The following is a 24,865-nucleotide window of genomic DNA, read 5'->3' as shown; positions in this document are numbered from 1 at the left end:
AGATGAGCAAGCTTACCTGAGGGTTTGAAGCTTGAAATGAAATTTGAAGCATGAACGTCAGTTAACTAAGTGAAGGGAACTGGAAGGGGAGAGGGGAAGCAATCTAGACAGAGGCAACAGCTTATGCAAAGGTCCTGTGGCAGGAGACAGCATGATGTTTTACAAGAACTAAAAGAAAGCCTGCATGGCTGGAATGCAGAAAGCAAGGGGGCGGTGGAGAGGTCCAGGATGCCACTGGGTGGAGAGGATGCATGCAGTCTAATAGCCTGCTCAGCAGTATGGATTTTTCCCTACAAGCCCTGGGAAACCACTGAATGAGGAGGGAAGGTAAACGTCAATCATACTTGCGTTTTGAAAATATTACCGTAGCTATTGTGTCGAGAATGGATTGGAGGGGAAAACATTTAATGGACTCTTATTTAGTTCAGGTAATAAATGATGTGGGTTGTTGGTGGTGCTTTATATACAGCAAGCTCCTCACATAACTTTCCTTCAATGTCATTTTGTTATAATGTTGATGAGCTGCTGTAGGAACTTAGCTCTTGTTTTATCTATCAATCAGCGTGTGGTAGAATTGGTTTTGTTATACATCATTTCACCAGAGTTCCAAGAACCTATCAACAATGTTAAGTGAGGAGTTACAATATACTGCAAGAAATGTATTGGTGTGCAAGGTTCTTACTTCTGAAAAATGTTAACAAAACATTTGTTTCAATTCTCTTAACTGAACAGAAGAAAAGCCGTAACAAGTTTGCCTAGAATGTAGTTAACACCTGGCTATATTTTGTCCAAGCACGTGGCCACACTGACAGGATAATTTAGCATCCTGTGAAAAGGTTGATGGACAAAGGACTGAAGTGTCATGGCATCTTGCTAGACGTCATTTGGTCCAGCCCCCACCTGAACACCCCAGACGTCTCCTGCTGCAGGAACCCTCCAGTGGCAGGAGATTGGTCCTGTTGTTGTTACAGGTTCTAACAGAATGACCCCATGGGTGATATCCAATACTTAATACACCCGATCGCTGGCTGTCATGGTTTTGGTCTGGGTACTTACTTTTCCTTCTGTTCTCTTAACCTTCCAGAATGGCTTATTCTGAGGAACAAGGAGGCATTCCCTGTGGTTTCATCCGCCAGAATTCCGGCAATTCCATTTCCTTGGACTTTGAGCCCGACACAGAGTACCGGTTTGTGGAGCAATTGGAAGAGCGCTACAGATGTGCCTTCTGTCGTTCAGTGCTTCACAACCCCCACCAGACAGGCTGTGGGCACCGCTTCTGCCATCACTGCATCCTGTCCCTCAGGTGAGTGGGTAGGGCCTGCAGCTCTGGCCACAGCAGACCAGCCAGCACCAGAAGGGGGTGTCCTGAGATCTAAATGTCATTTATGGCCACTCAGCTGTAATCGCGGTTTTGGAATTGTTGTGGTTGGCCACAGAACCACGAATATGAGGAGGGGCTCTCCCGGGCCCTTCTGTGAGAGCCTGTGGCGTAAACTTCATTTTTTGGCTCTCCCTTACTGATGTTCACCTTCTCTTAAAATTCTGACCACACCTGTCTTGCATGTGAGGGCAAACCTAGAAGCATAGGCCGTTTTGGGAAGGACCCATGTCTCCCGAGGGTCTTTGCTGTAGTTACCCTGACCTGTCCTTGCCTTAAGGCAGAGGTCGTGTCGCGTGGAGAAGAGATTTCGCTGCCATGCTTGCTGTGCATTCCCAGGCAGCTATAAAACCTGGGTCACGCTATATGGAGGGAAGAACGCAGGCATTTGGGGCAGTGAGGAAGCTGTACCTTGCCACACTTGGAAAGGGGGTTATTAAGGCACATTCTCCTTCTTGCATGGATTTGTTCATGCAGCACCTGTGTGTTCCAGGCACCTTGCTAAAATAAGCTCTAGTGTCCAGAAGTAAAGAGCTAGAGATTCAGTGTGGAACAGGACCCAGTCTCTGCCTTCTAGAATGTTCCAGTCTTGTGAAGGAGACAGGTTGGGGTACAGTGAGATAAGCAGAAGATTGCCGTGGGAGCACTGGTAGAGGGCATTTAACTCTGTCTGGGGGACTCACTAATTGACTGACTTGCATCCTGGGGGATGAATGGGAGTTTTTCAGGCAGACTGGAGAGGTGCTGAAATTGGGAAGCAGGGGTGGGGCCCTTCTGGGAGGAGGGACCAGCAAGAGCAAAGACAGGCCTAACCTGCTCAGGGGGAACTTCCACGGGTTGAGCATGGCTGGAGTGCTGGGGCTGCTCTTGGAAGAGCTATTGAGGTCAAGTCTTAATTCTGGCTCTATTTTTATTTTTCTCTCCAGAGAATTAAATGCAGTGCCACTCTGTCCTGTAGATAAGGAGATTATCAAATCTCAGGAGGTAAGAAAACCACTGCTTTGGTTTAGCAGCTCTCTAGGTAATAGAGAAGCCAGTGTCCTGATTGGACATTGAGGTTGGAGCAGGAGAGTCGGAGGGGAGCCTTCCTTGGAATCCATATTCCTCTGCTGAGGGGTCAAGTCAGACCCCACTCCTACCACTGTTTGACAGTCTTGTTCTGGTGTTTATTGAATCCCCACCCTGTCCCCAAGTTTCTTCTGATTCTTCCTTACCATCTTCTTATACTGGTTCCAGTTACATTGAGTGCCTTGGAGAAATGAAACATCCTGTTTCCTGGAATTCACTTTTTTATCTGGTTAATCTCTAGAACTTCCTTTCATTATTATTGTGTCTTTTTTTTTTTTTAGCTTTTTTTTTTTAAAATTTATTGGGGTGATAATTGTTAGTAAAATTACATAGATTTCACGTGTATATTGTGTCTAATAATAGCCTTATTGAGATATAATTCATATGCCATGAACTTTACCTTTAAAGTAGACATGTTTCTTGAGTATACACCTAGGAGTAGAATTACTGGGTCATATGGTAACTATGTTTAACGTTCTGAGGAACTGCCAGAGTATCTTTCAAAGCAGCTGCATCATTTTACATTCCTACTAGCAATGTATGAGAGTTCTAATTTCTCCAGATCCTTGCCAAAATTTGTTATTGATCTTTTTTATTATAGCCTTTCCAGTGGGTATTAAGAGGTAACTTGTGGTTTGGATTTGCATTTCTCTGATGATTAGTGGTACTGAGTGTCTTTTCATGCGCTTGGCCATTTGTAATATTTTCTTTGTAAAAATGCTTTTTCAAGTCCTTTGCCTATTTTTAAGTGGATTATTTGTCTTGTTGTTGAGTGCTTTATGTATTCTGGATACCAGTCACTTATCAAATATATGATTTGCAAATATTTTTCTCCCATTCGCTAGGTTGTCTTTTCACTTTCTTGATGGTATCCTTTGAAGCACAAAAGTTTTTCATTTTGATGAAGTCTTATTTATCTTTTGTGTGTTTAGTTGCTTGTTCTTTTAAGTGTTGTATCTAAGAGACCTTTATCTAACCCACAGTCATGAAGATTTTTCTCCCTTGAAACTTCCTTTTAAGCTCAGTTTTCTTCCTTTAAAATTCCAGTAGAGGACATTCAAGTGTCACCTCCTCCAGGAAGCTCCCCGAGCACCTGTCTGATGTACACGCTCCTTCTGTCCCTCTTATGATGCGAATTGTCAATGCTTAGCAGAGGACAGTGCTGTCCTTCTGTCTGCCTCACCCGCTAGGCCAGGGATTGGCCCACTACAGCATGGGATTTGTTGGGACAAATCCAGCCTGCCACCTGTTTTTGTATGACCTATGAGCTAAGAATGTTTTTTATATTTAAATCATAGAAAAAAAATCAAAAGATGGGTACACAGGAACTCTGTATTATTTTTGTGACTTGCCCTTAGTCTTAAATCATTTCAAAATAAAAATTTGAAAAATCAAAATAAGAATGATGTTTTCTGACACGTGAAAATTATATGAAATTCTCACTTCAGTGTCCATAAATAACGTTTTATTGGAACGCAGCCATGCCCATTCATTCACGTATTGTGAATGGCAGAGCTGAATTGTTGCAACAGAGACCATTGCCATGTGGTTTGCAAAGACAAAAATATTTACTATCTGACCCTTTATGAAGAAAGTTTGCCAACCCCTGGTGTGTGCTGAAATAGCAAGTCAGCACAGCTTCAGTGACACTCCCTGATGACTAATACAAACCTTTCTGCTGGGACGGGAAGCGGAAAATATCACCCTCAGCCACAGCCCCACCTTCTGACCTTTGAGCACGTGGGGTCAGGTACACCACAAAATTCTCCTAGCAGCAGCATACAGTGCTGGGCATGAAATTATTACCTGGCTTGTATGTTTGGGGACCTGTCAGAAATATGTATCTGAGACAGCTTTTTCTTTTACGGTGGTGAATGTGGTATTTCCATTCCAACCACTGTCTGGAAGTTGCCACCCAGCTATTGAGATGTACCTGAAGACCAAATTAATAATAACTTCATTCATGTTGCTCTAAAGCTTTGGAGTGTGAGAGACCTATCGTGTTTATCTTTTAGGTGTTTAAAGACAATTGCTGCAAAAGGGAAGTCCTCAATTTATATGTATTTTGCAAAAATGCTCCTGGATGTAATGTCAAGATTATTCTGGGACGATTCCAGGTTGGTATGACTCACGAACAATATTTGTCCTTGCCATTTTTCCAGTGATGTGTCTTGAACAGCTTTTTGTGACAGTGTCTGAGCTAAGCAGGGTGGGGTAGGGGGTTAATTGGGTTGCCCTCAGAGAATTCCTGTCTAGTAATTTTACTAGCATAGCATGCCAAGGGCTAAGACATGAGGGAAAAGGTTCATTGTGCGTGGAACGCGTGGAGGACATGCCATTTGTACTAGACTTTAAATTATGGGTGAAGGACATTGATCCAAAAGCGAAAATGTGAGACATGCTGGGCAAAAGGAACTCTCAAGCAAGGACATGTCATTTTGGGGGACCTGTGAAGGATTTCGGGTCCCTAGGGTGGGAGCCAGGGTATGACTGCCCAAAAGCATTTGCAAGTGCTGAGATGGGTGTTTCCCAGCACCTGTGGGCCTTGGGTACCTAGTGTTTATGGTCTAAGGCAGGTAGGTAACAGATCAGAACAGAGATAGCATAGAGTTTAAAGGGGAAGTATTGGTACGAGATACAAACAAGTAAGGTGCAGGGGAGTTGACTTCCTCTCAAGTGAACTGTCCTACATAGCTCTTCCATCCAGCTGGGGAAGCTCGTTGAATTCTAAGCTGGAAATGTGGCTGTGTCATGGCAGGCCCATATCAGATTTGATCACACTATGAATGAGTAAGACTCAGGCATCTCAAGCTTCCTGGGAATTGCTTGGCAGCTGCTGAGATTTTCCCCTCCCACCCACACATTTTGGAAAGTATTTCTTCAGGTGATTCAGTCTTTTCTCCATCACGCCTCCAAACCCCCTAGGCACTGAGCTTATAAATGTGTAAATGATTTCCTTGTTAATCCAGGGAGTTCTTTGGAGGTTCAGAACTTTTTTTGTGTTTGAAAGTCAAATCCTAGAGCAGGCCCTCTTTTCCCACTTGGTTGTGTTCTCACTAAGCCTGAAAAGGATATGAGGCTCAAATAGACCACCGAGTAGTTTAAAGGCCAAATCATCAGCGTCTAGAGGACAGTGGCTGGTTTCTTTTCGCCTCTTTCTTGTGTGTGTGTGTGTGTGTGTGTGTGTGTCCCTGTCCCTGCATTCCCTGTTCTCCCAGTCCAGCATGATGAGGTATAGAATCTCCCAGATAGCAGAGACTTGATGAATGCTGACTGTTTTGCTGAGAGTGGAGGGGAAACATCAGTAAATTTTTGGATAAGATGTGGCTTTCAATTGTTATCACCATGTGTTTCTTACTAGCAGAGGCAAAGGAAAATAGCTATACTATTTATGTATCTCCTGTAGAAAAACCGTTTGCTCTTTTTTCCTTCAGAGAAGGGGTCAGCAAACTGTTGCTATCAAGAGCCAGATAGTAAATATTTTAGGCTTTGCGGTCCATACAGTCGCTGTCACAACTACTCCACTTCCCCATTGTGGAGGGAAAGCAGCCATAGGCCGTATGTGAATAGATAGGCGTGTGGCTGTTCACCAATACAACTGTATTGACTAAAACCAGTCGCAGGCCAGGTTTGGCCCAAGGGCCATAGCTTGTTAACTCTGTTTTAAAGGCTTTTACAGGGAGACAAGCTCAGTAGGATATTGCTAACTTGTCAACATCACAGTAACTTGCATTAATCCAAACATTTTATTAAGCTGTGCTTGCTTTTATAAATCTCTAATGTGAAGCCCACTGGAATGAACGCTGTCCATATCATTCCTCGCTAATAATCTGGTTAAAAACATGTCCTGACTTTATAAGGCTGATCATTCCCAGCTTCTCTTGGGCCTGTGATCCTATCATTTCTCTCCCTACTTCTGGAAAAGCTTCCTCTCGACCCCTTTTCTTCCGTTTATCCTTTCCCTTCCTTCACTGACTTAGGATAGGCCCTTCTCTTCCCTCTTTTCCCTCTGTCTGGCTTTTACCATCTGCTATGCAGAGATTAGTACTTGGTGCTGGGGATGAGAATGGAGAGTTCACAAAAGAAATAAAGATCCTTGAAGCCCTGGTAAATTAATTGGCAAGCCTAAGGAAAATATTCAAGAACCAACCTGAGAACACGAGCATGTTCCTAGATAATCTGAAAGAAACTCAGCATACTTCCTTCTTCACCCATTCTCCCCTGTCCTAACTCCCACCAAGCAAGGCTGGCTTTCACAGCCTCTCTCCCAGGTCCAGGCAGCTCTCTATGGGGGGCGCTGTCCTCAGCAGAGGCAGGAGCGGCCTCCACTGAGAGCCTGCAGGCAGAGGCTGCCCTCCCCGCCCTCTCCGTCCTCCCTCCCTCCCTCACTAGGCCTTCCAGCCGCCTCTCCTCCCGCTGCCCTTGTCAACGTCCCCCTGGCCTCTTGTCATCTATTGCAGGACCACCTTCAGCAGTGCTTATTTCAAGCTGTGCAGTGTTCTAATGAGAACTGTCGGGAAGTAGTCCTTCGGAAAGATCTGAAAGAGCATGTGAGCGCAAACTGCCAGTTTCGAGAGGAAAAATGCCTTTATTGCAAAAAGGATGTGGTAGTAATCAATCTACAGGTAAAAAGAGAACAGTCTTTATGGGGCTAAATTCTGCCTGACTGGTCACAGGGAATCAGATGGGATACCAGAACCACATTTTGGGGTTTATTATTGCACAGAAATAGGTCTAAGAAATAATTTTATCTGAGGGTTCTGTAAAAAACTAAAAGCTTTCTTGTTGGTGGGATTCTATTTATTCATCATTGGCAAAAATATTGTTCAAGCATCTGCTGAGTGTGAGTGTGCAAGGAGTTATGCCCATGCTGAGTCACACATTGGTGACAATACTGTCTGTCCTCAGGATGCTGCGATCTAACTGGAGCGGCAGTGTGTGGGCATAAAAAGAGAGCATGGGGTACCTTCCACATGTGCCATGACTCCCACAGCGTGCCCCACTGTGAGTCCTGTGCCGTCTGACCTTTTAGAATAATTAGAAAACTGAATTGAATTCGTTTATACCAAGAAAGTAGCCATGTATAATCCTTTCTGGAACTGGGCCATACCTTCCTATAGAGAGTAAGCTGTATAACATCGATCCCCAAAGAGCTATGTGTATAAACACTCTGAGGCCATAAAAGGGAACCCTTGAAAGCAAGGGGGAGCTTTGTTTCAATACACTTTCTCTGTTTCAGAATCATGAGGAAAACTTGTGTCCCGAGTACCCAGTATCTTGTCCCAACAAGTGTTCACGGCTTATTCCAAGAACTGAGGTAAGTGTAAATAATGCTCTCAGTAGGTTTTATGTAAGATAAACTTTTAGTAATCATGATGATTTGATAGGATTGCATAGGCCGAGGCCCAAGGCTTAAATGACACCCACGATAACCATGTCTCTGTCTTCCCTTCCCTTTTCCCCAAGAATTCTCAGTTTTTACCTTAGCATTCTCTCCACCAGGCCTTAGCATGGCTTTTTCCTTCTCCTATTCCCGCCCTTCTTCCCAAGCCACCCTGGGCTGCCTGCTTGCTGCGGTTATACCAGGCATTTGGAGAATCAGTGATGAATTTCTGGAGCCTGAGGCTGTCTATTTCGTAGGTGGATGAACACCTCGCCGTGTGTCCTGAAGTGGAACAAGACTGTCCTTTTAAGCTCTATGGCTGTACTGTAAAGGTATGGAGTGCTTTTTGCTTCTGCCTCTGCATTCTATATAATTCACTGAGTGAATTCCTTGTGTTCTTGGATTCCATACAGGATACAAAAGGACATTCACTTATGAGGATTTTAAGACTCGCAATTGTATTCATCAGGGTTCTCCAGAGAAACAGAACCAATAGGAGACATAGAACATATATGAACATGAATACGAATATGAAAAATATAAATAATATAAATATAAATAATGAGAAGGAGAGAGAGCGAGAGAAAGAGAAAAAGGGAGAGATTTTAAAGTAATTTGCATAAGTGATTGTGGGGCTGGCAAATCTGAAATTTGTAGCGCAAGCGAGAAGTCTGGATACTCAGGCTATAGTTCAACTGTTGTAATCTTGAGGAGAAGTGCTTCTTCTCCAGTAAACTTCAATCTTTGCTCTTAAGGCCTTCAGCTGGTTGGATGCACTCCCCCTAACCCCCATTATGGAGGCTAACCTGTTTTCCTTAGAGTCAACTGCTTTAAATGTTAATCACATCTACAAAATCCCTTCATAGCAACATCTAGACAAATTTTGGCCAAACAACTGGGCACCATAGCCTAGCCAAGTTGATACATAAAATTAACCACCACAGGGATAATTTCTGCCTCTGCCAGGTTTGGGGATCTCCTGGAGTCACTTTTCCAATGATGACAAATCTTGGTTTTATGGTAACCCCTGTCTATCCCCAAGGATTTTGAAACAAATTGACTTAAAATTATGTTTTAAAATATATTTTGTTATCTGTTAAATTCCTTTAAAAGTATTATTCAGAATACTATATACCATAAATTTAAAAAGAACAAAAATAATGTTTGATTCCTACATCAGTCTTTTTAACAGATTCCAAATGGATCAAAGTTTTAACCATTAAAATATATCATGCTCTGTATTGTTTCACATTTTCTGTAAATCTAAAATTACTCCAAAATCATATTTTAAAAATCATAAAAATACTAGAAGAAAAAAAATGAGTGAATTTTCTTTTTATTCTTGAAATAAAGAAGACTTTCATAGATGATTAACACAAAACCAGAAGCCATAATTCTGATAAGTTTAACCATAAATATTTAAAACTTCTATTGATTTTTTAAAATTACCATAAATAAAGTCAAAAGCAAACCACAAACTGGAGGTATATTTACAACATATGACCATGCAAAAAAGGGCCTACTTTTTTAATATACAAAGAATTCTTATCTTACACCTAATTAAACATAAATTATAACAAGAAATATAATTTGCACCATCAAATTGACAAAGACTAAAACAATTTATAATATCCAACTTTTTTGAGGGCAGTTTGGTTATAACTATGAAAATAAAAAGTGAACCCACACATTGACCTTATCCTTCTGCTAGGAATTTATCTCACAGATATCCTTTCATAAGTGGGCAGTGATTACACATATACACACACACACACAGATGTTTATATAGCAAAAAAAGCCCACAAAACAACTAAAAACAACTTATAAGTCCTTCATATTCATATTTTGGGATACTTGCATCTGATAAAAAGAATAAGGTGTATACTTTTTAATTAAATATAATATGCTCTCTTTGTATTAAAATGTGTATGTATCCTCACTGACTGTTGGGTGAGAGTAGGGAATTGTGTGGTGATGCAGAGAATGCTTGTAGCTTTCATTCTACGTCATCTTTCATTCTGTATCTACATAAGCATATATTTCTCTTATTTTAAAAATCTATTTGAAAAAATATATATATTACGAGAAGCCTTTAAAAAGAATCAATGAAGAGTCCATAAATTTGTCACATACCAAACCAGTGATTGTCTTCATTGTAAAAACGACAGGGTTTACCTCTCTAGTGCATGAAATACAGAAGTGCTTTCCAGCTTTGAAAGGAATTCTCTTTAGAGTTAGGCGCAAATGTTCAATTGGATTGTATTCTAGAACTTACCTCAGTTCTAGAGCCGGGGATGAGAGTTCTCTGGACGAGGGGCCAACCCTAAACAGAAGGGAAATTGATGATGAATGTTTGCTTAAAATCCATGGATCACCCAGAACCCCTCACATTTCCTTTATTAGTCATATAGGCACTTTGTGATTATTATTGCAAATGTATTATTTGATTTTGAGGGCAGCAAATTTGCATGGGCCGAAATCACAATTAAGTTGCCTACCTTCGGCCTGTGATAGCAGGACCGTGATAGAAGACAGCATAGAAATGTGCTTGGTAGGAGGGAGAACTAACGTAAGCCTAAAACTGACCTGGAGGTAACCCACTAAGGAGACAGGTTTTATATACGAGTAACTGTGAGATGACAATATCTACACTTAAACCACAATCCGATAGTCCCAGGGCCAGGAAGGAAATCAGCATTGGGAATTTTGATAGTGGTCTGATTCTCTGTCTCTGTAAGTTTAAAATTGTTTCGTGGGAACTGTCCTGAAGCTGGAGGAGGGACCATTCTTCCTGCAACCCACCTTGAGTCAAGTAAGCAACGTTGTTAAAGTTCTGCTTTAGCAGAGCATACCACCCTTGTTTTGGGAGCCTTTCAACAACCTGTCTTATTTTTCTCTTCATATTGAAGGACAAACGGGAGAAGCTGCAGCAGCATGAGCATTCCGCCTTACGGGACCACATGCTTCTTGTTTTAGAAAAGAACTTCCAATTAGAAGAACAGGTAAATAAATATCAGGTTTGGATATAAAGGGAGGCAGCAGGATTGCTGAGATTTGCAATTATTGGCATTCTTACAGTCTCCGTTTCAGTGTAAGTTGACTGGTGGTAGATGTTTTTCTACTAAGTGGCCCAGTAGACTCATAGGATAGCAGGACATTTGAAGTGGAATGTGCCTTTGAGATCTTTGAGTCCATTGCCCTCATTGAACAGAGGAAGTAACTAAGCTCAAATACAGTTTGATGTGTTTGTGACTCATAAGTGGCAGAATTCAATCTCAAACCAATGTCCCCTGATTCGCAGTCACACGCTCTCTGTGACATGCCACACTGCCTCTCTACAGCCCTTTTGGTTAATCATACCCGGTACCTAGTAGGTGGCTCGTAGGTGTTCAATGTTTTTTAATGAAATCAGTATTACCATGAAACAACAGTTGACAATCTGTTCTAGGCACTCTAGGTTTTATATATTTTGTAGAGAGTCATAACTCCTGCCTTTGAGAAGGTTTGTAACCGGATAAATGCCTACATACATATTTATTTCACCGAGTTGCTATTATTAAGTGAAAGTATGTGTGCAAATGCCTGCCGTAGTCCCTGGAATATTCATAGTGGACCTCAATAAATGCTGATTCTGTTGCATAATTATTATAAAAGTTAATGTTTTTGTTAGAACATCTCAGGGGATCAGACTTTTCAAGCCCACGTAGAGAAGAAAACCATCCATCTGCAGAGAGGGAGCTGAACTGGCTACTGCCGATGATTTTATGATGTCTGATTCCAGATTCATGTAGGTGTGTGAGTTCCAGGGTCAGATACTGGAGAAAGTTGGAATGACTGATGAAACTGTAACTTTGGTAGAAGGCATGCTGCCTAGTAACCATTCCCAACTTCTTTCTTTATCAGTTGCCTCATTCACCCATCCATTCATTCAACAAATACCTCCCAATATGTCAGATACAATGCTAGTTGCTAGGGACAGCTCACAAAAATGGAAATAGTTAAGTGGCTGTGTCTCACAGGACATGCTGTGAGGATGCCCCCTGTCTGGGTACAGAGGCTACATCAGTTTACTCCAAGGGAAATGGGGAAGGACATCTGAGATACGTCTTGAAGGAAGAGAAGGTCTGTCAGTTAACATGTTGTGGAAAGAGGGCTTTCTAAAAGGGAAAAGTTAAGGCGGGGAGGCATAAGGGAGGCTGATGGTTCAGGGAAGTGGTATTTCCTGAATCCCATTGGATGGAGATTTCCTGAATCCAATGGGATGGAGAGACAGCTCAGGGTAAAACAGGAATGGTCTGTTAGATTCAGATTGCAATAGCTTTCCATGTAAGCTAAGACGTTTTGAATACTGCATTCATTTTTCTTTTATTTATTCATATTCTGCCTTGTTTCAGAAAGGATTTAAGGGCCAAAAGTCTGAACTGATGTTTGTCAGTACTAGGGAGCTAATAGGGACTTTTACATTGGAAACTACTTGGCCAGCTAATTGTTTGTTTGGTTTTAAAAAGTAAGACAGCTGGCAGTAGCATGGAAGATGGATAGATGGAGAGAAGAGAATGAGGACAGAGCGACCAGGCAGAAGGATGCTGCAAAAGACGCGACAATGTCGTGTAGAGCTTGGCAATTGACGAGCGAGGGCTCTGGTATCAGAAAGCCTGGCTCCGAGGATGAGCTGCACACACAGTCCTATGAGTATGAGCAAGCTACTTACCCTCTCTCTCCCCAGTTTCTTCATTTGTAAGTGGGGTGATGGTGAGGGTTAAATGACATAATATTTAAGCCCTTAGCACAGTGCCTGGCACATGAGCTTTCAATATTAGGTTGGAAGCAAGATGCTGGAGGAGGTGATGGTGATGGTCATGGTCAGCCAAGGCTGCGTCAGTGGGAGACAGGACAGTGGGAACCACGCAGGGAATGGAATGGCTGTGAGCTCAGAAGGCAGGGAACATGGTAATGTTAACTGAGACGGGGCGCTACAAGAACCGGAGCAGGTTAGAGGTGAAGGTGAGGAGGGGAGATTTGCTTTTGTGCAGGGAGATGTCTGGTGCGTAGGTAGAAGTCAGCTCTCAGGGTCTTCATAGAGGATTCTGGGGCCAGAGATCAGATGGTTGTTGCCGCCATTTGTGCCTTCATTTATAAAATATGTAGCAGATGCCCTCTATGTGCCAGGAACTGTGCAAGACTTTGGGAATAAAGAAATAAGTGAGATATTGCCTTGACAATTTACTGGAGGGGAAAAAAAAAGGTGAAAATAACCCCCCCCCAAAAAACAACAACACCAAACCAGTAGAGTAATAAGGGTATGTTATACACTAGAGTATAGTCAGGTGTCATGGAATTTAAGAGGTAGCCTGGGTAAGTGGTCCTAGTAATAATCCTGAGAGAATGTACCCTTTGAGTGGAGGCTTGGAAAGCAGTGCTTTCTTGATGAAGGAGGAAGTGTCTGAGAGGGAAAGGCCTGGTGGGAAATAGAAGTTGTGCACTCTTGCTGGGCAGGGTGCACACGACGCCTGAATGGGCTTGAGACTGAAAAGGTAGCCTGGGGCAGAGCGTGTAGGGCCCTGTATGGCCTGTGAAAGGCCACTAGAGATGGTTAAAGGGACGGGGGTGAGGGTGGGGCGCGCGGGGCAAGACCAGATCTATCTCTGCACATTATTGTGGACAATGCATGGAGTATGCATTGGAGGAAAACAAGACTAAAAAGAGGGAGAACATGCATTCATGCATTCATTTAACAAATATTTAGCAAGCTCCTACTGGCTCCAGGAGCCAGGCCAGTTGCTGGGGTTACAGTGGACTGTAGGGTCCATGCCAGGCCCAGCTCCCATAGACCTCCCTTCCAACACGTGTGTGTAGGACCAGTTAGGAAGCTGTTGTAGCAGTCCAGGTGAGAAGTGATGAAGGCTGAAGTTAGTGCTGAAACAAGGTGAGAGGAAATGAGAAATGGATGTTGTTTTGTCTTGTGTGTTAAAGTTGGCAAGTATTGCTGATTGAGTGGATATGAGGATGAGAGAAGAGTTGTCTAGGGTCACTCTTAGGTTTTTGGTTATTTCTTTCCCATAGGTTACAAATTCTGAGCGGGTACCACGTTTTGCCTACCACTCGCTAGCTGTATGCCGGGCAGATTACATAAACTCTCTGCCTCTGTGTCATCATCTGTAAAATGGGACCAATAGTCATAACCCAACTCATAGGGTTCTTTGCGGATAAAAGAGCTAAGGGTATGATAGACATTCAGCAGATTTCAGCTATTACTATTGATACTGTGGCCATAACATCTAGTGTGGTATGGTGACTAGTGACTTTTAGTAAGTATATACTGAGTGAATGAAGACAACCAGTTCAGTAAATTCAGTCAAGTGATGTCACTGTCATTAGATGAACCATCATAGTGGGTTAGGTATAGAAAAGATTCATGAGAATCTGTGGGTCAGTTTTTTTCAAAGCACCTGCAAATATTTTCCTAGAATTATATAGGAATCTACTGGTAAATTCCTATATATTCCTATAAATTCCCATATATACTCATACATATATGTGTGTGTGTGTGTATATATATATATATATATATATACACACACACACATATATGTATATATGTATATATATATATATATATATATATATATATATATACACACACATATCTGTATATATGTATGTGTGTATATATATATATATATATATATATATATATATATCCTAGAAAACTATATAATATAGTTTTTTGGGGGTGCCAAAAAATGTACTCACATTTTAAGAGATGTTATCTATTGCTCAAGCAGTAGTTCACCATAATAGAAGTGTCTGGATGCTGATGGTAACAACTTTGATACAGTTTTTTCCTTTCTTAAAATGTGTATACATTTTTTGGCACCCTCCCTCTATATACATATATACCTGGAGTGCCAAGAAAATATGTACAAGCGGACACTTTGGTCAGCGTTGCTCAAGCAGTAGTTCGCCATAATCAGAAGTGTCTGGACACTGACGGTAACCACTTTGAGCACCTCTTGTAATTGCAGGAATCAAACGTGACTTGTATTCATCTTATGTTATCAGTATATATTGAATATTACAATTTTAATACAGTTTTCCTTTCTTAAAATGTGTATACATTTTTTAGCACCATATCTTACCTGCAATATTTTCCTAGAACTGCATTTATTTTAGTTTGTATGCATGCATTTAAATGACCTCAGCTACTTTCCTGTTATTAGATTTCTGATTTATATAAGAGCCTGGAGCAGAAAGAAAGTAAAATCCAGCAACTAGCAGAAACTGTAAAGAAATTCGAAAAGGAGTTCAAGCAGTTTGCACAGCTGTTTGGCAAAAACGGAAGCTTCCTCTCAAACATCCAGGTGAGAAATGGCCTTTCTACTTATCACCAAGGCTTAGCCTTCAATTGGCAGGGAGGGTTTTTCTTATAACGTTTTAAATGGGAATAATTTCAAAAGCTCAGAAAAACTACAAGAATAAGATAGTGCAAAAAACACCTGTATATTCTCCACCTAGACTCACCAATTGTCAATATTCTGTCCTGTTGGCTTCATCATTCACCTTCATTCTCTCTCTCCCCACCCCCTTCCCCTCTGTCCTTTCAGAACCATATGAGAATAAGCTGCATATACTATGGCCCTTTACCCCTACATACTTCAGTGTGTATTTCATAAGAATAAAGATCTTCTTTTACATAGTCCCAGTACCTTTAGCAATGTCAGTACATTTAACATTGATACAATAATTTTATATAATTTATGGCAGTTAGGGTTTTAATTAATGTTGGGCCAATATTAGTCACTTGATTTCAGATTCATTGAGAGCATTTATAGTCCGGAATTTTGTAGCCAACAGAGTGAAACTATTAATTCCTTTGGGAAGAAAATGTTTTAAACATCAACAAAAGAGAGCAAAAATTACTTTGTAAACCATGAATGTTAAAACCCATAAATTCCTAATGAATAATATCTTTATTGTAATTATAAAATTATAGTGAAAAAGATTCCTTGACGTGTTGTATGGGAAATATTTTTTGAAATTTGAATTATCCCAGAATATACAAGCCATATAGTTTCCATACTTTGTCAGCACACCGTGTGTGTGTGTGAGTGTGAGAGTGTGTGTGTATGTATGTGTCTGTACGCACATGTGAGAGTGTCTAGGAGAAAGGAAAAACATCATATGTTACTATCTCAATTCTGATCTTTTTCTAGCACATTGAGCAGTCAGAGTTAAGGCAGCAAGGCAAGAGAGTAGGAAAGCTATAGCTGTAGTTTTGTTTCATCTCTTCCATCGAAAGAGCAGTCGAAAGTTCAGGCCTCACCCAGGGCACTTCTGTACCACCTGTAGTGCACCAGGCCAGAACAGGTGGGCTGTCTTCTAGCTTATTCTCTGCCTTCTAGCAGAGCAGAAGTGAATCAGGAGAATCGCTTCTAAGAAGAGAAGGAAGTGATAAGGCAACAGGAAAGATGACATGAGCACAGAGATATAAAGATAGATTAGAGAAACGAGTGAAGAGAAATTGAGGGATGAGTAAAAATCAGATGAAGAAAAGTCCAAAGATTTGGAACAGCAGCTGGGATGGGGAGAGAGAGAGGGAGGAGGAGGAGGATAAAGAGGAGGAAGAGGAAGAGGAAGAGGAGGAAGATGTAGGTGGTTAATCTCTGCAATCCTCATTGAATTTTCTATTCTGGGCTATGTAGTTTCATTTCATTAATTCATTAATTAAATGTGAAATGTTTGAGTTGAAAATTTTAATCTCAATGAACTGCTAAGATATTAATTTACTAAGATATTAATATCCATTTTGTACTGAAAGGTTCTTACCAGTCACGTTGACAAGTCTGCTTGGCTAGAAGCGCAAGTGCGTCAGTTATTACAAATGGCTACCCAGCAACAAAATAAATTTGATATGAGGCCTTTGGTGGAAGCAATTGATACAGTGAAACAGAAAATTACCCTGCTAGAAAGCAATGATCAAAGATTAGGTATGTGTAATATTTTTTATCCCTCTTTTGGTGACTGTTTGTCTGCATATGTTCAGGCATCCAGGATAAACAATAGTTGAATCTGGTATTTGTGAAACAAAGCGCATGAGATTCTGGCTAATCGGGCAAAAATGATGAAGAGCCACCAGCTGGAGCTGGGAGGGGTCAGGGGTGGAAAAGGATCAGAACAGAATGATTCCAAGAACAGGGAATGATGGTTTTTAAGGAGAGTGGAAAATAAGGAGAAAGCTAAGCAAGCAATGTGGTGGAATCATTGTTTTAAGTACAGGCATACATCGTAGATACTGTGGGTTCAGTTCCAGACCACTGCGATAAAGTGAATTTCACAAAAAAGCAAGTAACAGGTTTCCTTCTTCTTTTTTTGGTTTCCCAGTGCATATGAAAATTATGCTTGCGGTACACTGCAGTCTATTAAATATGCAATAACATTATGTCTGAAAAAAAATGTACACACCTTAATTAAAAAAAAACTTGGTTGCTAAAAAATGCTAACTAGAGGGAAAAGGGGGTCAAATACCGGGGGTACCAAAAAAATGTATACAAGTGGACACTTTGGTCAGCGTTGCTCAAGCAGTAGTTCACCATAATCAGAAGTGTCTGGACACTGATGGTAACCACTTTGAGCACCTCTTGTAATAGCAAAAGTCAAACGTGACTTGTATTCATCTTTTGTTATCGGTTTATATTAAGTATTACAATTTTTATACTTTTGTCCTTCCTTAAAACGTGTATACATTTTTTTGGCACCTTCTTTACATGGTGATATATTATAAAAATGTACACTTGAAACCTATATAATTTTGCTAACCAATGTCACCCCCAATAAATTTAATAAATAAATAAATAAATAATGCTAACCATCATCTGTGACTTCAGTGAGTAGCAGTCTTTTTGCTGGTGAAAGGTGTTGCCTTAGTAACATCAAAGATCACTGATCACAGATCACTGTAACAAACATAATGACAAAGTTTGAAATATGGTGAGGATTACCAAAATGTGGCACAGAAACACGAAGTGAGCAAATGCTGAAAAATGGCGCCAATAGACTTGCTTGACACGGGGTTGCCACAAACCTTAATTTGTAAAAAAAAAACGCATTGTGTGCCAAGCACAATAAAGTGAAGTCCAATAGCACAAGGTATGCCTGTAGAGAAAATTATAAAAGGGCTTGGCTATTTAAAAGCATGCCGGTTAGAAAACCGGGGCGCTCACCATGCTAACTAACTGAATGTTGCGTGTGTCTTCTCTACACTTGGGCAAGATTCAGTTCAAGAGGACGCATTCAGGTTTTTTGGTGCTGCTCTCGCCAAAACATGCGATTCACTGAGTAGATACAATGAATACAAATGGTCCATTGGTAGACATTGAATTCAGTTCATCTTTAGGATGTGAGACTTTTATTGGTTCTCTTCAGATAACGAAATTCCACTTTGGGCAAATGCTCAAGACAACTTTGAGGCCCACAGAATCTGTGTTTTCCTTTGCAGTTGTTTTAGAAGGGGAGACGAACAAACACGATGTCCACATTAATATCCATAAAGCACAGCTGAATAAAAACGAAGAGCGATTTAAACTGCTGGAAGGTGCCTGCTATAACGGAAAGCTCATCTGGAAGGTGACAGACTACAGGATGAAGAAGAGGGAGGCGCTGGACGGGCACACGGTGTCCATCTTCAGCCAGCCGTTCTACACCAGCCGGTGTGGCTATCGGCTCTGCGCGAGAGCATACCTGAACGGCGACGGGTCCGGGAAGGGCACGCACCTGTCGCTGTACTTCGTGGTGATGCGAGGGGAGTTTGACTCGCTGCTGCAATGGCCGTTCAGACAGAGGGTGACCCTGATGCTTTTGGACCAGAGTGGCAAAAAGAACCACATTATGGAGACCTTCAAGGCTGACCCCAATAGCAGCAGCTTTAAAAGACCCGATGCTGAGATGAACATTGCCTCTGGCTGTCCTCGCTTTGTGCCTCACTCTACTTTGGAGAACGCCAAGAACACCTACATTAAAGATGACACCATGTTCTTGAAAGTGGCTGTGGATTTAACTGACCTGGAGGATCTCTAGTCACCATTTCTGGGGTGACAAAAGACTTCTTGGGTCCAGAACCTTGGAAGATGAAACCTTTATCATAGTGACTAAATTGAAACTCAGTACACGTTTGTATTCGGCTTTTTGCCCTTAGTGTTTGAAGTCAGTCTGAAACTTTTTACATTTCACTTGGTCCCAATTTGAAACTTAAAACACTTAGGATATCCTCTCATTATTTATATTTTTCTAGCTCTTGAAAGATGGTAAGTTTCTGGACAGCAAGGTTTGGGGCTTATCTCTTTTACTGGTGCTTAGCATGGGGCTTCAGGGGGCCACTCCACAAGCTTAAATGTTATTGAGGACACAGACGTTGAATTCCCAATTGAAAATTCTTTGGTACTTTACTATTTGGCCTGCTGATTTTGGAATTGACCAGAAGCCTGCGAAAGCCTCCTTTTAGGGTAGGCTGTTCCAGATCAGTAGATGGGTATTATATGTACAAAGACAGTATGTCCAGTTGGCAATAGACATTATGGTCAAATACTGAATTGCTACACCTCTAAATAGTTTCATGAAATTCACCACTCGTCAGCAAGCACAGTTTTGCAAGGCTGCATAAGAACTGGTGATTAAAGTAAGCACCTTCATTTTCCCTGCTGTAGTAAAGCAGAAAGTACCACATAGCTTACATATAAGGAGATATAAACATTTAACTAAAGTTCAGATTTTATTAGGTTCAACCATGTGTAAAAACTATTTTCATAGGTCAAAAACAGTCAAATATTAATAGTTTAATAAGGTTCAACTTAAATGTAGATATGCATATGTATACAAAACTGCCTCAGCCGGTGGGGAGCGCAAGGCTCATAACACCAGCATGGGCCAGGGAGCTGTGTGCTACACAACTAGACCGAGAAACAACCACTTGAACTGGAGTGTGGGGGCGGGGGAGGAGGGGTGGAAGAAAGAGGGAAAGAAGAAAAAACCAAAACATTTTCAAGTGAATTTCTCAAAATACTGGTTTTGTGTTTTAATCAGCTTTTCTACATAAAAAATTTAAATCATGGCATGGTTTGCTTATGAGTTCAGAGTCCATCATTGAAACAGTGAACACAGAACAAGGTATTCTAGAGAATAAAGCACTCCTTTCCCACAAAGTAAGAGTTGGGATTTTTGTTTTAAAGAAGTGGATCCGTGTAAACTATTTTTCCTCTTTTGTGATATGAACAGTTATTCTATATGAATAAGATTTAAATTTTTATTTCCTTTTGGTTTGATTTTGATTCCTGGTGAAATGAAAACAATCCACTAGGCATAAAAGGGGAGCTACAGCTACACTTGAGAAATATATATGCAGGATTAAAGTAGGGTGGGAGGCGGGGTACATATTAATGCATATTAACAGACCTGAATTCTGCCCCCTGATCTCCAAATTTGATATTTTCAGAGGAACAAGAATAGTCACAGCCAGGTTCAATTCACAGTGCCAATCCCGGATGCAAGTAAACAGGACACAGAATCGCCAAGCCTTTGTGTGGTCCCCAGACGATCGGGCCACACTGCTAACTACCTCTTTTCTCTTAGAAAGTGGTTTGAGACATGGGTCTTAATCTTACATAAGAATTCTGGGCTGGAGACAAATCTTGATGGATGCATGGTAGGAGAACCACGTGGTGAAATTACCTGAGACCAGCACATTTCAGAGGGAGGAGGAAGCATTTGGAGAAGGAATGGTCAGAGGTAGGAGAAGTACAAGGAGACGGGAAAGGAAAGGAATGTCAGCAGGACCAAGTGCCACCCTAAGAACAGCAGTCACCCCACAGCCGACTCTTAACTCATTATGACGCCCATGCTGCTCCCTCCTCAGTCTGTGTCTCTGACCCTTTGCCTTAATTGGCGGATTCTTATATCCAAGTACCTGCTGACCATCTAAACTTAGAAATCCCACAGGTACTTTAAAGTCCAGTTCACCAAAGCTGAGCTGGAAATCTTCCCACTCTCCCTTCCACTGCCCACCTGACTCCCGCTGTTTATTCTACCCCAGTTAATGACATCATCCAAGCCAGAAGTTTGGACACTTCTAGATTCCTCCCTCACTGTCCCCATCTAACCACCCACCCAGTTCTGCCAATATGACCCCCAGATAATTTCTTTAAATTATTCCTATTGCTTATCCCTACTTCCCTCCGCTGCCTTAAGGTAGCCTACATTTTTTTGCTATGCAGTTTTTTATTTATTTATTTTTTGCCTTTTTCAAATGCAACCTCACACTGCTACCCAGTAATCTCTCAAATGGAAAACTGAGAATGACTCCCCAACCCACCCACTGGCTCCATCACCCACAGGACAAAGCCCAGCCTCTTTGACATGGGGTGCAAGGCCGAGCATGGCCACCTCGGGCCCTCCAGCCTCACCTCCTGACAGTTCTCCCCCTTCACATTTAGCAACAGCACACCAAGCTGTCTGCCATTTGTCTGGGCTTGTGCTGCACTTCTACGGGAATACTCTTCTCTACCGTCACCTCCTTCTTTGCCTGGTGAATTCTTGTTCTGTAAGATTCTGCTGTGGCCTCACCTCCTCCAGAGGTCTTCCCAAACCACCCCTACTCACTGCACAGCCCACACCACCCTCACTAGACCAGGAGTACCTGCTCTGTGCTGCATACTGCCTTGTCTATACCTCAGTGTTCTCTTTTTTCCAGAAAACAAGTGTTAATTGACTATGTATTTGCAAGATTTTGTGTTAGGTGCAAATACAACAGCTACTGTCCCTGTCCTCATAAAACTTACAATCTGGAGGCCAACCACAAGTGGTGAACCAAAGCGATGTAGACGTAAATGTTCTCGGTCTCCTCTGTCTGATAAAGACTTTCCCTCTCACTCCACCCCCAAAAATGTACCTCTCAGACCAGTTCTGAATATTTGTGATGCAAAATAAGAATAGGCAGAAAATATTTCAAGGGAGAGCGCTTGGGGCAAAATTTATGAAGAAAAAGCTACACCAGTCCACATAAGGATTGGGTAGAACTGAAGAAGAGAGAAAAGGGATTATGAACTTACGGGAACTGTTGGGAATTGTGACTTGGAGCCCCTTTGATGCTGTTTTCCTTCCAAGAGACCATTAAAGACTAAAGTACATTTAAAAAGTATTTTGGTCTGTTTGAATTCCACTTGTCGAGTGACACTCCACGTAGGGATTAGACTCTGGCTCCAGCACTTATAAGACACTTGAACAAATATATATGTAACAATATACATTGTGATAAATGTCTTGACGAAAATGACAGAGGGCAGTGAAAGAATAATAGTACCGGACTAGAGAGAATATGTGTATACTTCGGGTTATCAGGGAAGGCTTTTACGCTGAGGTAACATGATAGTGTTCACGTAACGTTTTCTGAACGTCCAGCACTTTTGAACATCCTTCAAAATATCTGAGGAATTTCCTGTGAGAAAACTTGCCTCCTTGACCCCCTTTGCAGTACATGCATGTGACCTAGGCCCCTCAATCAGGCATACCTGTGCAAAATTTCAACTTGAAAAATGAAGTTGGAAAGAGTCAACGTTTTTTGCAAGAAAGATTTGCAAGATGAAAGAAGGAAATATGTCCAACTCCGGTAAAGGGGGTTGAGGGTACCAGAGGCACAGCTTCTGGCACCCCAAGCCTTCTTTGTGTGAACTGTGTTTGTAGAAGTTGTGGTTTGGATGTCTTGCAGTGGCAGCAGCAGTGGATTTTCACTAGAGCACTGGCTGTACTGCACCCACATCTGGCCTCTGGTCGTCCTGGAGATCCCGTGGGCTACATATATTAATAAAGGCCCTTTCTCAGCCAGAGTGGATGCTAATGTTTGTAACTAAGAACATGACTGAATCAAGCTGAGCCCTGAAAGATGAATAAGCCATGAGAAGAGCAGGTGGGAGGAGCATTTTGGACAGAGGGCACTGAGAAATAGAGTCATGTGCCACATAACGACACCTCGGTCAACCATGGACCCCATAGATAATGGTGACCTAAGATTATAATGGAGCTGAAAAATTCCTGTCACCTAGTGACATCACAAAGTCATAGTGCGACACATTACTCACATGCTTGTGGTGATGCTGGTGGAAACAATCCTACTGAGCTGACAGTCATATAAAAGTGTGACACATACAATTATGTCCAGTACATAATACTTCATAGTGATAATAAACAACTGTGTTACTGGTTCCTGTATTTACTATGCTACACTTTTAATTGTTAATTTAGAGCATACTTTTCTATGCATAAAAAGGTTGCCTGTAAAACAGTTTGGCCGTTTACACTGGCGGCAGCCTCACACACCTTGTGTTTATTGCATCTCTTGATTGCATCATTTGCTCTTCTGCTTGATTTAATCTCATGTTCTGTACAGTAACATGCTGTACAGGCTTGTAGCCTAGGAGTAAGTCTAAGCATATAGCCTAGGCATGCAGAAAGCTATACTATCTAAGTTTGTGTCAGTGCCCTCTATGATATTTGACAAAATTACCTGATCCATAATGTATCTTGGTTGCTAAGCGGTGCCTGACTGTAAAAGTGTTGGTTTGGGACATGAAAAGAGGCCAGTGTAGTGAGAGTCCATTAGAAGAGGGGAGAGTGGTACTTAATGAGTCTAGAAAATAAGGCAAGACCCAAAATCTAGTGCTGAAGTCACGTGATGAGTTTGTGGTTTATGTAAAGTGTGATGGAAGCTGACATGCTTTTGGCAGAGGAATGTGTGCTCTGATTAATGTGTTCTAAAACATTGCTCTGTGGGAACACAGGTGAAAAGGGAACAAGAGAGGACATGGGAAGAGTATTAAGGTTACATCACACTGCCACTGTGTTTACTTGTCTGTGCCCTTACTAGATCATAAACTCCTCGAAGCCAAAAACCACGTCTCATTCAAATGCATAGAAGGTGCTCAGTGTATTAAAGTGAATGTATATATGCAATAACTCATTGAGTCTTTATAACAAATCTGCTAGGAAGGTATTATGCCCATTTCATAGAGTAAAAAACAACAACTGGTTATTAGAGAAATCTATGTGCTGTGTGCTAGGCACTGTCCTAAGAAGTTTACACACTATATATTAATGCACTAATCCTCACAACAATCTTATGAGTTATATGCTATTTTATGCCCATTTTACAGATGAAGCAACTCAGGCACAGAGAGGTTATATAATAAGATTTAGGTTACACAGCTAATAAGTAGTAAAGCCAGAATTTGAATCCAGGCAGTCTGGCTTCAGAGGGTCCACTCTTAACCACTATGCAAGACTGCTTCAGATGGGTACTGATTAATTCTACATGTTTATATAAAAATATAAATTTAAGTGAGTTAAAATATAATAATTGTAACCACTAGAATAAAAATTGAAGGTATAACTTTCAAATCACTAGAGGAAAAAAACCTGGAAAAAGAAACTTTATCAAACCAAAGACAGAAAAGAACGGGAAGCATGATACATAGAAAAAACAAGTTAGAATTAAATCTAAACACATAATTATGAATAAGTTAAATTCTATTAAAAGAGGAAATATCTTTAATGTGGGGGCACATGTATAGGTTTATTAAATAGATATCTAAAATAAAACAGAGCTAATAACTCCATTACTAGGTATATATTCAGAGATACTCTTGTACATGTGTACCAGGAGACACATACAAGAGAGTTTACTATAAGCATTGTTTATAAGAGCAAAATAACTAGGACAAACAAATAAGAGATGGCATGGATGTGGAGCAACAGAAACTCTCCCACACTGCTGGTGGAAAAGCAAGCTAGTACAAGCACTAGAGAACAATTTCCCAATACCAAAGTTGAATTGTGCAAACTCTTCCACCTTGCAATTCCATTTGTAGACATCTGCCTAAAAATTCTTGCCTGTACCCAATATAATATGTACAAGAATGCCCCTTAACTCATGTTGTAATGGCAAAAATCATTAATTGTTAGATTACTAGGAACAGGAGAATGGATAAATTGCTTTA

At 41.2% G+C, this 24,865-nt stretch overlaps 1 protein-coding gene across 5 annotated transcripts in view; it reads left to right on the top strand.

Moving 5' to 3' along the window:
* TRAF5 (TNF receptor associated factor 5) overlaps positions 1 to 20,023 on the top strand; it is a 44,683-nt gene extending 24,660 nt beyond the window's left edge. For 4 of the 5 annotated variants that reach the window (XM_019738107.2, XM_019738106.2, XM_074322000.1 and 1 more), the window contains 10 exons: positions 1,085 to 1,303; positions 2,305 to 2,362; positions 4,462 to 4,563; positions 6,907 to 7,071; positions 7,686 to 7,763; positions 8,087 to 8,161; positions 10,739 to 10,831; positions 15,050 to 15,190; positions 16,648 to 16,816; positions 18,325 to 20,023. In XM_019738107.2, the coding sequence (XP_019593666.2) occupies positions 1,086 to 1,303; positions 2,305 to 2,362; positions 4,462 to 4,563; positions 6,907 to 7,071; positions 7,686 to 7,763; positions 8,087 to 8,161; positions 10,739 to 10,831; positions 15,050 to 15,190; positions 16,648 to 16,816; positions 18,325 to 18,902 (1,677 nt within the window). In that variant the 5' untranslated portion in view covers position 1,085 and the 3' untranslated portion in view covers positions 18,903 to 20,023. The remainder of the gene's footprint in view (positions 1 to 1,084; positions 1,304 to 2,304; positions 2,363 to 4,461; positions 4,564 to 6,906; positions 7,072 to 7,685; positions 7,764 to 8,086; positions 8,162 to 10,738; positions 10,832 to 15,049; positions 15,191 to 16,647; positions 16,817 to 18,324) is intronic. The other variant, XM_074322001.1, reaches the window with a different exon arrangement.
* Positions 20,024 to 24,865: the final 4,842 nt, after the last annotated feature.

The sequence above is a fragment of the Rhinolophus sinicus genome, linkage group LG17 (genome assembly GCF_036562045.2).
Source record: "Rhinolophus sinicus isolate RSC01 linkage group LG17, ASM3656204v1, whole genome shotgun sequence".
NCBI lineage: Eukaryota > Metazoa > Chordata > Mammalia > Chiroptera > Rhinolophidae > Rhinolophus > Rhinolophus sinicus.
This window is presented reverse-complemented; position numbering and strand designations above follow the sequence as displayed.